At 46.5% G+C, this 14,706-nt stretch overlaps 1 protein-coding gene across 2 annotated transcripts in view; it reads left to right on the forward strand.

Moving 5' to 3' along the window:
- Window positions 1–14,706, forward strand: part of DPP6 (dipeptidyl peptidase like 6) — a 729,761-nt gene that overhangs the window by 507,624 nt on the left and 207,431 nt on the right. For both annotated transcript variants that reach the window (XM_030308879.1, XM_030308880.1), the window contains exon 6: window positions 11,830–11,882. In XM_030308879.1, the coding sequence (XP_030164739.1) occupies window positions 11,830–11,882 (53 nt within the window). The remainder of the gene's footprint in view (window positions 1–11,829; window positions 11,883–14,706) is intronic.

Below are 14,706 nucleotides of genomic sequence, written 5' to 3' on the forward strand. Positions count from 1 at the left end.
CGCTGAGTCTTTTTAACAAGAACATCTTTGCGAAACCAGTGCCTCCTGTGACGCTGTCCACCCATTTATGAAACCAACACTGCCCTGCCCAGGAGCTCGATACAAGCTACTTGGAGTGCCCTGCCTTCTGGGTATCTGGAGCTTCTCCCGAAGCCACGCGGTGTGGTTTCACCACCTACTGCAGACCCTGCCACTGCTGTTAGTGCCCCAGCACAGCCTCTAAACCCCTCTCAGCACAAAGCAGCCTCAGCGGTGCCCACACACGGTAGCCCTTGGGTCTCCGTTCACAGCTCAGCTCCCATAGGAGCCGTGGGACTCAGTGCTTCACTGCCTACCTCCAGGCTGCAGAGTCCTGGTGGGGACCTTGTCTGGGCACCAAGAGTTTGTCCTGACAGCCGCCTCTGTTGAACTTCTCTTGCCATGTGCTTCTTGAGAAACTAACATTGCCCTACTCTGCCCGACATCTCCCAGCCAGGAGTGAAGGGAGCCAGTGGGGCAGAGACCCAGGCGAGGGGCTTTGTGAGAAGCTGCACTTGGCAGGTTATAAATGGCTACTGACTCTCAGGGCACTAACTCCCACCCGGCACATAGGGGTAAGACATGTGCCGACGTGATCGTAGTAACAGATGTGATAAGGAAATGAGAACACTACAAAACGTGCCAGAGAAGCAAGGCAGGGGAGAATGGAACTCTTTGTAGTTCCTGTTGTTGGAAGTGAGTCCAGGGCACTTGACCTTCGGTGTCACGAGAGACCGGGGGTCAGGGTCCCGAAATACTCCATGAGCTGCTGTGGGGGGAGCTGCACGTCACGTGGTACAGACAGTTCCACCTGGGTGTGCTGGACGCAAGCTTGCTTGGCTTCCCCTTGTCATCTCCTTGGGCTTTCCATTCTTTCCATTTTCTCCCTGTCCCCACGACCTGTTTTGGATTCGGTGCTGTTCTCTGAAGCCTTCATTTCAATTGGCTGACCACTGATGCCTTTCAGCAGGTTGGCACAGTGTGGCTCGGGGGTTAATCTTCTCGCATCATTCCCATCTTGAGGATCAATCCCTCATGAGGAGAGCCTTCCAGAATGGTAAAGAAAAGGTGCTATAGTGCGGGAGAAGCTTTCTTACCAGCATGTCGTAGTGGAAACAACTTTAAGTAAAATGTGAAAAGACATGAGCCTCCCACTTCTCCTCCTTTGACAACGTGGGACCTGGGACCCACCAGTTTGCATCTCTGAGCCTCAGTTGCTTAACTTAAAAGATAAAGAGGGGCACCTGGGTGGCACAGTCGGTTAAGCGTCCGACTTCGGCTCAGGTCATGATCTCACGGTTGGTGGGTTCGAGCCCCGCATCCAGCTCTGTGCTGACGGCTCAGGGCTTGGAGCCTGCTTCAGTTTCTGTGTCTCCCTCTCTCTCTGCTCCTCCCCCGCTCATGTTCTGTCTCTCTCTAAAAAATAAATAAAAATTAAGAAAAAAGGTTAAAAAAAAAAAGATAAAGAGAAGCCAGTTCAGCCACAGGAGCAGTTGTTGGGAAGGTCAGGTTAAAAGATATAGAAAAATGTTTTGTAAATTTCTAAACACTTACAAAAACGTCAATAAGATTTATCTCTTTTTGTCTTGCCTCTCTGCAAGGCTGGTCTGATGGGTAGCGTGTCAGATGAGAAAAGGAGGCGTTACACAGAGCAAGAAAAAAAAGAAATGCTGTGTTTTCAAGCAAAATCAGGAGTGAGTCAGCAGAAAGTCCTAGCAGAACAACAAAATAGGAAAGGCAGTGAAGGAGTACGTGGGCTTGCGGGACTGGTATGGACATCCCACACCTTTTTCTCAGTGACCAGCCAATTAGACATAAGGGATGTGACAGAGTTGGGGAGGAAGCCAGCGCACACAGGTGTGTGCCCTTGAAAATCAGTTCGGAAGGAAGTCCTTATCGATCACTTCCTCTGCATCCTTCCATAGCAGCACCAGGGATGGGTTTCATTTGTTTCCGCAAGATGAGCCTCAGACACATGGGCATGCTACTTGAATTGAAATGTCCAAGTGGAGACAGAAGGAAATGATAAAAAAAAAAAAAAAAAGAAAAGAATTACACAGCTATTTCTGGATGTCAGAGTTGCTCTCGAGATTGATATTTGGAAACATAGAGTCACAACTGACAGCGTTACTATTTGTCTCTGAAGTAGAAGACATTTGTGTCGATGGATCCCCATTTTGAACCAGATTGTTTTATACTCACTACTCACTCACCGCTGAAATTCAAGCATCATATGTGAAGGGCACAGGATGAGAGAAACACTGTCCATTAAATAAGTTAGACAGTGGGGATTGGTCACAAGCGAATGAGCCAGGGTTGGGCGTGGTGTGGAGAGCAGAACGAGACGTTTGAAGAGACTGCAGGTTCAGGAGGACGGCACCGTCTCTGCTCTCGCAAATGTAAAAAGTTTTGCGGAAGACGAGTTGAAGGAAAGAAGTTGAGATGTAAGGAGTGAATCCTAAGGATTTTTAATTACTTTTGAATTTTGAAACTGACAACTGTGTTTCCTCCATTTTAAGTCTTGCCTAGATTGTTTCGCTAAATCTTAAGTTCCATCTCGTGGGGGAAGGAAAGGCACCCAACCAGGGAAACACGAGGAACATTGAGTTCCTATTTCCTACTACTTGTCTTATGTCATCGAAGCTAGATATCTGTACTTTTACTGTTTCAGTTGTACTTAGTTCTTTGTGGTCCTCTAAAAAACAGTTTTTAAAAATTATTACAAGAAGAGGTTTAACTTCATGGAAATGATATAAAATAAGTTGGCAAGGTTTGTGGAAGTGTGTGCCAAATGTAGTCATTAGAACGTGAACATGGGGCGATCATGACCTTCCTGAGACAAGAAGCTGCGTCTCTGGGAAGGATCGGTTCATTCAGGAAAGTTTCTGTCATCACTCACTCCAACACCAAGGCTTGTAATTCTCTGAACCGTTAGCCTTACGGGTGGGAACAGAGACCAGGCAGGAATTTAGATACTTTGGGAAGATGCTGGGTCACTGGAGTAGTGCCTGATAAAATCCGTGAACAAGACAGGAGATGGGAAATCAAGCAGGGGCTTGGGGGTGAGGGTGGAAATAGGATTAAGAGAACACTTGTTGGGGCGTCTGGGTGGTTCAGTCGGTTGAGCGGCCGACTTCAGCTCAGGTCATGATCTCACACTCCGTGAGTTCCAGCCCCACATCAGGCTCTGTGCTGACAGCTCAGAGCCTGGATCCTGCTTTGGATTCTGTGTCTCCCTCTCTCTCTGCCCCTCCCCCACTCATGCTCTGTCTCTCTCTGTCTCAAAAATAAATTTAAAAAAACATTAAAAAAAAAAAGAGAACACTTGTTGTGATAAGCACTGAGTACTGTGAAGAATTGCGGAATCACTGTGCTGACCTGCTCACACTTTCATGCTCACAACAGACCTGCTCACACTTTCATGAAGCTCTTTAAAACCTTAAAGACAGTCTTCCACGTCTCCTGAGTTTCTCGTCCGGGCAGACCACCTGCTATTGCCCCGGGTGACTTTCTTGCCAAACTCCAGCCAACCTGGTCATATTCTCGTTTTCTCTAGAATATTTGGGCTTATTTGTCTCACTTCTAAGAAAAAAGTGACACCCTCCACTGGATTCCATTCTCCAAATTTAAGGGGAAGAGTTTCTAGACAAGATACTGGTAATTTCTTCCCAGAAAGGCCTTACAAACTGGTTAGTTCTTGTCTCAGCCACATTATTAAAGATGTGCTCGTTTATTTTTTTTTCTTCAAAGAAGGACTCGGGAGGCTTTGTCCTTTTTTTTTAATTTTTTTTATTTTTTAACGTTTATTTATTTATTTTTTGAGAGACAGAGACAGAGCATGTGCAGGGGAGGGGAAGAGAGAGGGAGACACAGAATCCGAAGCAGGCTCCAGGCTCTGAGCTGTCAGCACAGAGCCCAATGTGGGGCTCGAACCCACAAACCGCAAGATCATGACCTGAGCCGAAGTGGACGCTTAACCAACTGAGCCCCCAGGCGCCCCTCAGGAGTCTTTGTCCTGACGAGCCACCTGATAATTAGCCATTCCATAGAGTCCTGGAGGGCTTCTCAGAAGTCCGGGAGCTGCCACGTGGTGGGGAGATCGTGGTAATGGATGGTGATAATGGATAGAAATAAGTATAAAAAGCCAGGATTGCCGGTGTTTTGGAAGAATGTGTCAAGACCAAGATTTAGGCACACACAGTGGAAATGTGGCCATTCGTGAAGTATTTTTGAAAAAATGGGGCATGAGTTTCTCATCCCTTCCGCTCCCCACATCAACTGAAGGGGGGACCACCCAGGTTCAGAATTAAGTGTTTGATCACTACTGCCTTCTTAAAGGTTATTAGGACACAAGGGGCGCCTGGGCGGCTCAGTCGGTTGAGCGTCTGACTTTGGCTCAGGTCATGATCTCATAGTTCGCGGGTCTGAGCCCCGTGCCGCGCTCTGCGCTGACAGCTTGGAGCCTGGAGCCTGCTTCGGATTCTGTGTCTCCTTCTCTCTCTGCCCCTCCCTTGCTCATACTCTGTCTGTCTCTCTCTCTAAAAATAAATAAACATTAAAAAATTTTTTAAAAGTTATCAGGACACCAGGACACGTTGGATAGGTCTGTTACCTTGACTGTGAACTTGGTGTCACAGATGTTCACATGTGTCTGAACTCATCAAACTGTACACACGAGATATGGGCTGTTCTTTGTATATCAGTTGTACCCCCGTAAAGCTGTTTTTAAAAGGGTTCTGAGGGAACAAAAGGAACGTTTACAGGACATTAGCTTCATGAAGTACTTGTCAGGGTCCACAAAACCCTGGCTTGAAGTTTGCAGGCAGATTGCTTGCTCTTTCCCAGAGGACAGACCGCTGTGTTGGTTCCCAGTAGAACCGGGAATCACTGTGGCAGATGGAACCAAATGGAATTTCCTCTTCTTTTGGTAACAGAACCCTCAACATTGTGAGGAGACAGACCCCCTGAGTAAACCTTTCATTTTCTGCAATCCTAACACCAAGACATCTCACGTTTTCCAGCTTCCAGTTTTTCGCCTCCTTCAGGTTTTTGGTTTTTCACTCGTCATCACTGATGTCACATGCAGGTAATTTTTCTTCTATTTTTTTCCTTATCATCCAGTTCCCAAATCTCGCTTTCTTTTCCCTGCCCGATCTTTTTCCTGTGTTCATCTTTCCCGGTTCCCAGTACTTTTAGCCTTCATTCACTCCTTACCGGATCTTGGTTCTTTAACCATGTGTCCCAGCCATGGTGGTCTTGACCCTAACTCAGGAGAATCTTACTCTGAGCTCATCCACACCCTCCAGTACATTTAATCCCCTCTATGAATAGAATGTGGGAAGCGGAGGGGGGAGGCGCAGGAGGCTGGCCGGCCAACTGGAAGATCACTGCGGTTACACAGACATCCAAAACCAGGGCAGTGTTACTGAGGGTAGAAAATGTGGTGTGAATTTAAGAGACATTCCAAAGTTACCAAGCCCGGTGACACTTGGAAACCCATTGTACGTGGACAGTAAAAAATAACAGTAATAATAAAATAAATAAGGAATTAGGAATACTTGAAGCTAATGCCAATGTTTTTCTATTCAGAGACCATCTTTAGCCAGTCTCTGCTGTAAAGTCTCTAAAGAGACTTCTTTAGCAAGAAAATGGTTTATTTGGCTTCTAAACTGTTACATTTGGGAGGCAAGTTTTGGATAAAAAACAGCCATGCAGAAAGGTCCAAAGCAGGCTAAAAATAGGAGCCTCAAACTCAAAAGATAGGTCAAGCAAAAAAATGTAAATTCAGTAAAAAGCTGCATAAGAAAGGAATGAATGGGATCTACCAGACCAGAGGTGTAGACCAGCAAGGTGAAAAACAGCAAAGGGGGGGCAGGTCTGGTGCCTGCATCCGTTGAAGGTGTCTGCAGCAGCAGGAGAGGAAGGCAAGGTCCTGGAGGCAGTGACCTGCCACAGAAGGAAGAACAGAAAGCGGTTCCTGTCACCTCTATCGCCCACTGCACAGACATGGAGCAGACTGGACGTTGAGCTGACGCCATCATGTCTGGCAGCTGCAAATGAGCTTAGAGATCGCAGTTTGAGAATGTTAGAAGTGCACCGGTTACAAGTGCACGGAAGGTGAGGCCCCACAGACTCTTCTCATGCAGCGCAATGATAGTTAAAAAGAAGGAGTCGTTCGGGGAGGATATGACCAGGGATTTTTATTTTTAATGGGGGAGATTTCGAGTTATGTTTGCAGATTTGGGAGACAGAACAACAAAGGGAGAGATGAAGCGTGTAAGGTGGGGTCTTTTATGAAACCTGTAAGGCAGGAGTCCCTAAAGTCCAACAGGGAGCAGAAGGGAACGGGTTGAGAGCTGAGGTTAGTCTTGGAAAGGGTAGCTTCTTTGTGCAGGAGAGGAAAGATGGAGGAGAGGTCCGCAGTAAGGCCATCGCAGTGAAGAATGGGCAGTGGATTTGGGAAGGACTGAAGAAGTCCATTCAGCACCATTTGCGGATGGATTGAACTGGAACAGAAGTTCAAGGGAGACCAAGAATGGAGTCAAGGAAGACTACGTTTTTAGCTCAGTTTACTGAGTGGATGATGAAACCACCAACTCAGATGGGACATATCAAAGGAGAACTAGGTTTTAAGGATCGTTGAAGAGTTTATTTTGGAGAATATTGAGGTTTTGGTCCTTGTGAGGCATGAGGTAGGGATGCCTAGGTGGAAGTGTGGTTTAAAACTACAGGAGTAGATGATTTCATAGAGGAAGAGGATGGAAAGTGAGTCTGCATGAGTGTGCACAATGGGTCATGAGTGTCAGCACTGAGGCTGAGGTAGGGAAGACCACAGACAACAAGTATGGCTCCGCGGGAGCGATGGAGGGCAGAGGGGATGACCTGTGGGCAGGTGTTTCGAAACTAGAAGAAGCAAACCAAATGTGAACTTCTCCCAGGAAGAACCTTCGACTGGTTATATTTATTCCAATTTTTGGATGCCCGTATCAACCATTTTTCATGACATATCAGAAAGAAAATTTGCTGAAATTGCTTTCCCATCTTGTGAATCGCATTTTGGGTAACAGGTTTTTATATATTCATTTTCCACGGGGAATTTGATAGTGTAGGAAGAAACCAAAATAACTCAAATCCATGAACTCCCAAAAGTGCGCTCTTAGAAAAATAACCAGATGTGTTCTTACCAACTTCCAGCCCTGTACTTTTTTCCATGATCAGAAGTATTAAGAGTCTATTTTAAAGAAAGAAACATAAACACAACAGAGAGAGCAGAAAAAAAAAGAAAAAGAAAGACTTTCTAAGGAACAAATTCTTCCAGTGACATGGCGCTTTTTTTTTATTCCTTTCAAGATCAGGCATTTTCTCTTTAAAGAGTAGTTTTCTTTTGTGCCCGTGGTTCTCTTGGCTCTGGGCTGAGAGAACACTTTGTGGAAGAGAGTGATATTTGATTGTTCCATCTTAGAAGGTTGTGACATGGCCCTCCCTCGTCCATCCTTTTGTAAGAGCAGCTCTTCAGTCCTAAGTGCACTTTCTTTCCTAAGGGTCCCACTTGTGCTAACCTTCCCCCCAGACAGCTTCTGTCACGTGCGTGCTTGGCACATCCAGATTTTACCTGTCTCTCCTACATCCTCTCCAATTTTTTTTAAATTAGAGCCTTTCTTTTAAAAAATTGCTTTTATCTATTTATTTTTAGAGAGAATGAGAGCATGAGCAGGGGAGAGGCAGAGAGAAGGAGGGAGAGAATTCCAAGCAGTCTCCATGCCATCAGCACAGAGCCAGACACAGGGCTCGAACTCACAGACTGTGAGATCATTACCTGAGGTGAAATCGAGAGTCAGATGCTTAACTGACTGAGCCATCCAAACACTCCATTTTTGTTTCCGTCTTTCTAATTAGTGATTTGGTATTCCAGATATTTTACCACATTTTCTGTCCACACATGCTTTTTTTTTTTCTTTTAACCCAACAGGACAGGCATAGAATTGAGAATGGGTAATTCTCTCATTTTCTTCTTACCATTGACCTTATGAGGTTATTTCAGTTCAGTCTCCTTTTTTCTCATTGGTCCCAGTCAGAAGATACTCCCAGGGCTGAATTTCAGAGGCAGAGGCATGTTTAAAGAGGCATGTGAGGGGCGCCTGGGTGGCGCAGTCGGTTAAGCGTCCGACTTCAGCCAGGTCACGATCTCGCGGTCCGTGAGTTCGAGCCCCGCGTCAGGCTCTGGGCTGATGGCTCGGAGCCTGGAGCCTGTTTCTGATTCTGTGTCTCCCTCTCTCTCTGCCCCTCCCCCGTTCATGCTCTGTCTCTCTCTGTCCCAAAAATAAATAAACATTGAAAAAAAAATTAAAAAAAAAACAAAAAATAAAGAGGCATGTGAAGACCAACTTTGGGTGTTTGTGTGAGAATGGCATAACCGGGGAGTGAATGGAAATCACCGTGTCCAGATGGATTAAAGAAATAGTCCTGGGGCTGCTGGGTGGCTCAGTCGGTTAAGTCAGTCACAGTCCGACCCTGATTAATGTTATGATCTCGCTGTTTGTGGGTTCAAGCCCAGCATCAGCACAGAGCCCGCTTCAGATCCTCTGTCTCCCTCTCTCTCTGCCCCTCCTCTGCTGACATTCTCTCTCTCTCTCTCTCTCAAAAATAAACATTTTTTTAAAAAAGGAATAGTCCTTCAACCATGAAGTTTTGCATGGTCATTGTATCAGTTGGGATCCTGGATTCTTCAGTTGACAGCCATCAACTTGGACTTGTAACTTGAGAGTTAAGAGATATGCCCTTTGTTCAGACAGTTTCCAACACAGTGATCAGAGAGAGACAGACCTCAGCTCATACCTTGCTTGAGCTTGATTTGAATTCTTTAAGATTCGATTTTCCTCTCTTCAGAATAGGGTGCTAATGCCTATTCACAGAAATTGAGTGACTTCAGTATTCCGAGGGGCTGGCACACCACCTGATGGGTAGGACATGCTCCATGAACACTAGCCACTCACCTTCCACTTCCTCAGCCTCACCCTCATCATCACTTCTGACACTTTGGGCTGCCCTGTACAGTAATGTCAAAGACGTCCTTCAAGTGTTTGGTCTACGAGTGATCTTACCCAGCCCCTCACTTCTGTACTGAAACTGATTTGATAAGGGATTTGTTTTTCTGTTTGTTTTAAAAGTTGCCGGAGGTTTATAGGAGGGAATCCAGTAACTTAGAAGTCTGTACCTATCTGATGGAATAGTTACCTTTTTTCCTCTGGATTTAAACTAGATCTGTCACTTCTGTATGGCTGTATAAGAACTGAGCAGCTTAAGACAACCAACATTTATTATCTTGAAGTTACTGTGGGTCAGGAATCCAAGACCTTCTCTTCTGAGTGGTTCTGGGTCATGGTCTGTCATGAGTGTCAGCCGGGGCGGCATCATCTGAAGGCTAGACTGGGGACGAAGACTGCACGTCCAAGCTCCCTCATGTGGCTGTTGGCAAGATGCCCCAGCTCCTCGTTGGCTGTTGGTGATCTGTTGGAGAGGAAACTTGGTTGCTCACCACGTGACCTCTCCCAAGGGCTGCTTAAGGTTCTTAATGGCATGGTGCTGTCTTCCCCCAGAGCAATGACCTGAAAGAGAGACAGCAGGAAGTCAGGATTCCTTTGACAGCCTGGTCGCTGATGTCTCATACCATCATTTCTGCTGCCTCTATATGATAGAGTCCCAGAATTAGGCTCCACCCCTTCTTCCCCCTCCTCCTCCTTACTGCCTCCACTCCTCCCCTCCCCCTCCTTTTCCTCTCTCCCCTGCCCTTGCCTACCTCACTTTCCTATCTTAGCAAACAAAGGTTACCTTTTGCCTGCCTGGGGTCACCATGACAATAGAGTGAGATTAAACAGAATGAGCAGGTGCCTCCGGAGTTTAGGAGTGCCGTGTGGCACAGGGCCCATGTGCTGTGACTGCAGAGAATTGCATTGTGTCTGTCGAGCTTCTGTTCTTGCATCTGAGGAAGCTCATCCAGCTCAGAGGCAGTGTAGTCAGAGCACAGGGTCCTTTGGTGGGCGCTGTCTGGGCAGTGATCTCCTTGGGACACGGCCCTCCCCTCTCTCCTGGGGAAGCAGTGTCACTTCAGAAATAGCAGAGCTGGCTTCCTCTGCTCCTTATCAGTCGCCCCGCAGGTCCGTGAAGTTCTCCTGCACAGTCGTGTGCCTGCTGGCTATTTATTCATAACCAAAGCAGTATTTGGACACGTTTCCCAGTCAGATGCCACCCACTGTCCCCAGCAGGCCACCCCACATCCCATCATTCTGGTGCCAGATCCTTGGGATCTTCAGAAGCAAAAGATCTTCTGGGCTTAAAGGCTGTTGTTTACTTTTGTATCTGGATTCCTTTTCTCCAAGCAACTGCAATCCACCATGATTGTCTGGAAGTTAATCCGGGGGCCCCAACAAGGCAGGGGGTTGGTGAGCTTAGCACAGTCCTGCCTGTTCTCTTTGGCAGGCTCACTCTGTCCTCAGCACCCCAATATATCCCTCTACTTTATGTGCTTCATGATGGATCTGTCTTCCTTGGCCTGCACATTCCTCACTGATTATCTTTAGAAAGGTGGTTTGTGGGGCGCCTGGGGGCTCAGTCAGTTGAGCGTCTGACTTCAGCTCAGGTCATGATCTCGCAGTTCATGGGTTCAAGCCCTGCATCGGGCTCTGTGCTGACAGCTCAGAGCCTGGAACCTGCTTCTGTGTCTCCCTCTCTCTCTGCCCCTCTACCACTCACACTCCCTCTCCCTGTCTTGAAAATAAACATTAAAAAAAAAGTGGTTTCTTTTTTCTTTTTACACTTTCTTTATTTAAGTAATCTCTACTCCCCACGTGGGGCTTAAACTCACAACCCCAAGATCAAGAGTCACACGCCCCTCTGACCGAGCCAGCCCAGCGCCCTTAGGAAGGTGGTTTTAAATGCTGGTCGCTGAACGTTTACCCACACAGAGTGTTGACTCTCAGAAAGTACACAGGTAGAAGAAAGGGACTACGGTACCTCCTTGCTCCAACCCTGCAGAGTAACCCATCACATCCCAACGCTGGGGAGGCTCTCTGTCCAGAAAGCAGGAGGTGAATGCCGAGACTTCCTGTATTGTGTGTTGTCCCTTCTCTTGGTCATTCCTTGCATTCCTTTCATTGCATTTATGGGTCGGGAAATCCTCTCCTGGCTCAAGAGTTTAAGAGAGGCTGCAGGTTGGGGCTTATAGGAGTTTGGAGACAGAGTTTTGCTTATTGCCTTAGTTTTAAAAGCCATTCTCCCTCTTGCATTGAGTTCTTAATTTGCTGACCCCTCTCCGAAGCTGAAAGGTGCACATCACATTCTACGGCAGGACAGGGGGCTGCCCAGTGAAGGCTGTGTTGGCGTCTGTATTCACTGAGGATACACAATGGAATGTGCCGTCATTTACAGGGAAGTCCTACGCTACAAGGGTCTCACGGTCCCGTTGGGTCCAGCTGACTGACTGCCTCTGGTGACCTCATTCACGCTGTACTGCACGTAGTTGAGCTGGAAATCTGTGCCCCTGATTTAATCACAAAAACCAGCTGATTATGGGGATAATATCGAGCCTCTGGCTGCCCTGTAAACAATGTGCAAATGACAAAAGTAAAATAAACAAGATGTGCACATTAACTTCCTAAGTAAATTAAAGATGTTGCCTCCAGGTCTCCTGATTAACTCCTTTTCGTCCCCCTAATGTTTTGGGGGATTCACAGTTTTCTGAAAAATATCACAGTCACAGCCTTTGTCTCAATGCTTGCTTTGTTTTCTTTTCTTTTTCTGTCTTGTCTGTTTCAGATATACCAGCACTCCTACACTGGATACTATGTCCTGAGCAAAATTCCTCATGGGTAAGATTGTCCTTTCATTTTCTTTTAATGAGAAATATTCAGAACAAAGAAGGCGTAGAACACTGAATAGTAGCTTCGTTCATGGAATTAAGGGCAGGTGATGGGACAGCTCGATTTTGACAGTGCAGCATCCTGACGTGTGGTCTCTGTGGCTCCTCCCTGGCTAACTACATCAAGGGTCTCAGGGGTGACATGAGTCCAGTCACTTGCCGTTTGTAAAGCCCCCATCGTAGGACAACTCCACCTGTCTCCTGCTCTGGTTCCCGAGGTCCATGTCAAGGTCGTGCAGGGCGGACTTTCCCCTGTGCCTTGCAACCTCCCAGGCACAGTGAATGGCCCTCGGACTCCCACAAGAGTTCCGGTTATATCCAAAATAGAGGGGCACCCCTAAACTTACCTGGTCTCTCGAAAATGCATGATTTGCGACCCAGAAGTGTGTGTGGGAAGGAGGGACATGAGCACATGCCTGATACCCACGCACAACACAGGGGTGCCCTATCGGGAGCTCGTCTCCAGAGTCCAAAGGCAGGAAGGACACTGGTTAAAGTCTGCCGAAGCCATTTGTTGAGTCAGACACATGACGAAACAGCTCCAGAGCTAGCAAGAAGAGGCAAGGATGCCTTTTTATTTCTCTCCCTTCCTCCGTCCTCCTGTGTCGTCACCTCCCCTGCCCCCAGACTCTTGTTCCCCGCCTCAGCCTCTCCTTCACTCCTCCGGGGCTCCTCTCGCTGTGCTTGGGAAAGGGGAGGGGCTCAGGAAGTGTTCAAAGAAATTGAACTGTGCTGCTGCCCATGTTGCGTGCATTGCCTCTGAATATGTAGGGGAGGCATCCTAATTTTCCTGACTTGAGCACACAGGAATTGCTGAAAAGTTTCATAAGAGAGCATCAATCAACAGCATGAATGTTTCCAATCTGCTTTCTACTCCATTTCTGTAGAATGTGGGCATCTCCTTGGAAAACAAACATGGAGAAAATAATTTCATTTGGACTTCAGACAAATGAGAGTTGTGTGTAGATCCAAGGCAACGTGAGATTCATAGTTTCTGGTGGGCTGTTAGACAAATCAAGCTCAAAGAAACTGAAGGCGAACCACTGTGGTAAAAATTAAGTGTGTAGGAATTTTTCATTTAAAGCCTATTTTAAAGATAAACTCAGATGTTTTCCACTGAGGAGGAATTATTCTATCATTTTTCCAAGCAGATGTGCATCTTCAAAGGTCACAGTAGTCAAGGGTGTAATTATGCCATGAGATTTATGTACCCCTTGTAGGACGATAGAATGTATTATAGATGATGAATATTTCATTCCATCTTATATAAATTTGTAAGACTCAAAACTCGAAAAGCATTTTATGCTTAACACTTTGTGTTAATACTTTACTGCATCGGTCAGAATTTAGAAATAGATTTGGAGTCTGTACAAGGTTCAGCCAGACCAGCGACAAACCAGAGGAGGAGATAGTCTGTGTTGATGACTTTGTTTCACGTTGATGACTTTGTTTCGTGTTGATGATGATGATACCCCCCGTAGGGATTGTCAACACATAATGTACGGTCTTCAATATTTTAAAAATAATCACAGTAATAATAATTGCTGTCGTTTATAGATTGACTTCTGTGCACCTTTACTCTAACACAACAGCCTGCAAGAAAAGCACTTTTTTTTGAGAGAGAGGAGAGAAAAGGGCAGAGAAAGAAAGAGAGAGAGAGAGAGAGAGAGAGAGAGAGAGAGAGAGAATCCCAAGTAGGCTCCCCACCCAATGTGGGGCTTGATCCCATGACCCTGGGATCATGACAGAAACTGAAAGCAACAGTCAGACATCAACCTACAGAGCCACCCAGGAGCCCCAAGAAAAGTGAGACCCCACTTACAGTGAGACCTGGAACATCAAGTAACTTCCCAGCATCTCCTAGCTCACGTACAGTCGAGCTGGGATCCAGTGCCAGCCTGGCTGACTCCAGACCCCAAGCCATCAAGACAACCCCCTTGAGTTATATTACAACTGCAAATATTGGATCTTTAGTGGTGCTAGTTTATTTTCCCTAAGCACCTCTGTATGATTGGTAGATGTAGCCGATTCCTTGTTACATTTACTGGAAGAGAACCCTGGTGGATGAGGAAGTCGGTGGCCCAGCCCATCACCCAGATGAACTGCAGCATCTCCAAACCTTGCATTGTTTGCCCGCCCACCTCTTCCTCTTTGTCATAAGATCATTTTTGGAAAATGAATCAATTAATTAATTCTAAATAGTGTTGACACCTCATTTGTATTAGTGAGACAGTGGATTTCTGAACCGGATGAGCCCTCAGGCCTCAAGTCTTTGCAACCTTAGCGATGCCTCAAGTCCACTGCCTGTGCAGGCGACCAAGCCACCAGGTGGCAGGAAAAGATACAGCCCGCCTTCCAAGGCTTGTATCGTAGGTGGGTTTGGGGTAGAAAGGAAAGCACAATTATGGTTTTAAAAGAAAAATAAGCAGGCATCTGGGTGACTCAGTCGGTTTAGCGTCTGACTTTGGCTCAGGTCATGATCTCGCAGTTTGTGGGTTGGAGCCCCAAGTTGGGCTCTGTGCTTCCAGCTCAGAGCCTGGAGCCTGCTTCAGATTCTGCATATCCCACCCCACCCCTCCCCCACTTGCTCTCTCTCTCTCTCTCTCTCTCAAAAATAAACATTAAAAAATGTTTAATAAAACAAAAATAAGCTTGTATTAAATTATTTAGATTTGCATTACTCATCATGCAAAAAAACAAGGAGCTTTTCCTTGGTGCTTCTGAAGACACAGATCTGTACTTTGCCACAAATTCTCACTTCCCTCTCTCTGCTT

This window comes from Lynx canadensis, chromosome A2 (genome assembly GCF_007474595.2).
Source record: "Lynx canadensis isolate LIC74 chromosome A2, mLynCan4.pri.v2, whole genome shotgun sequence".
In the NCBI taxonomy this organism is placed as follows: domain Eukaryota; kingdom Metazoa; phylum Chordata; class Mammalia; order Carnivora; family Felidae; genus Lynx; species Lynx canadensis.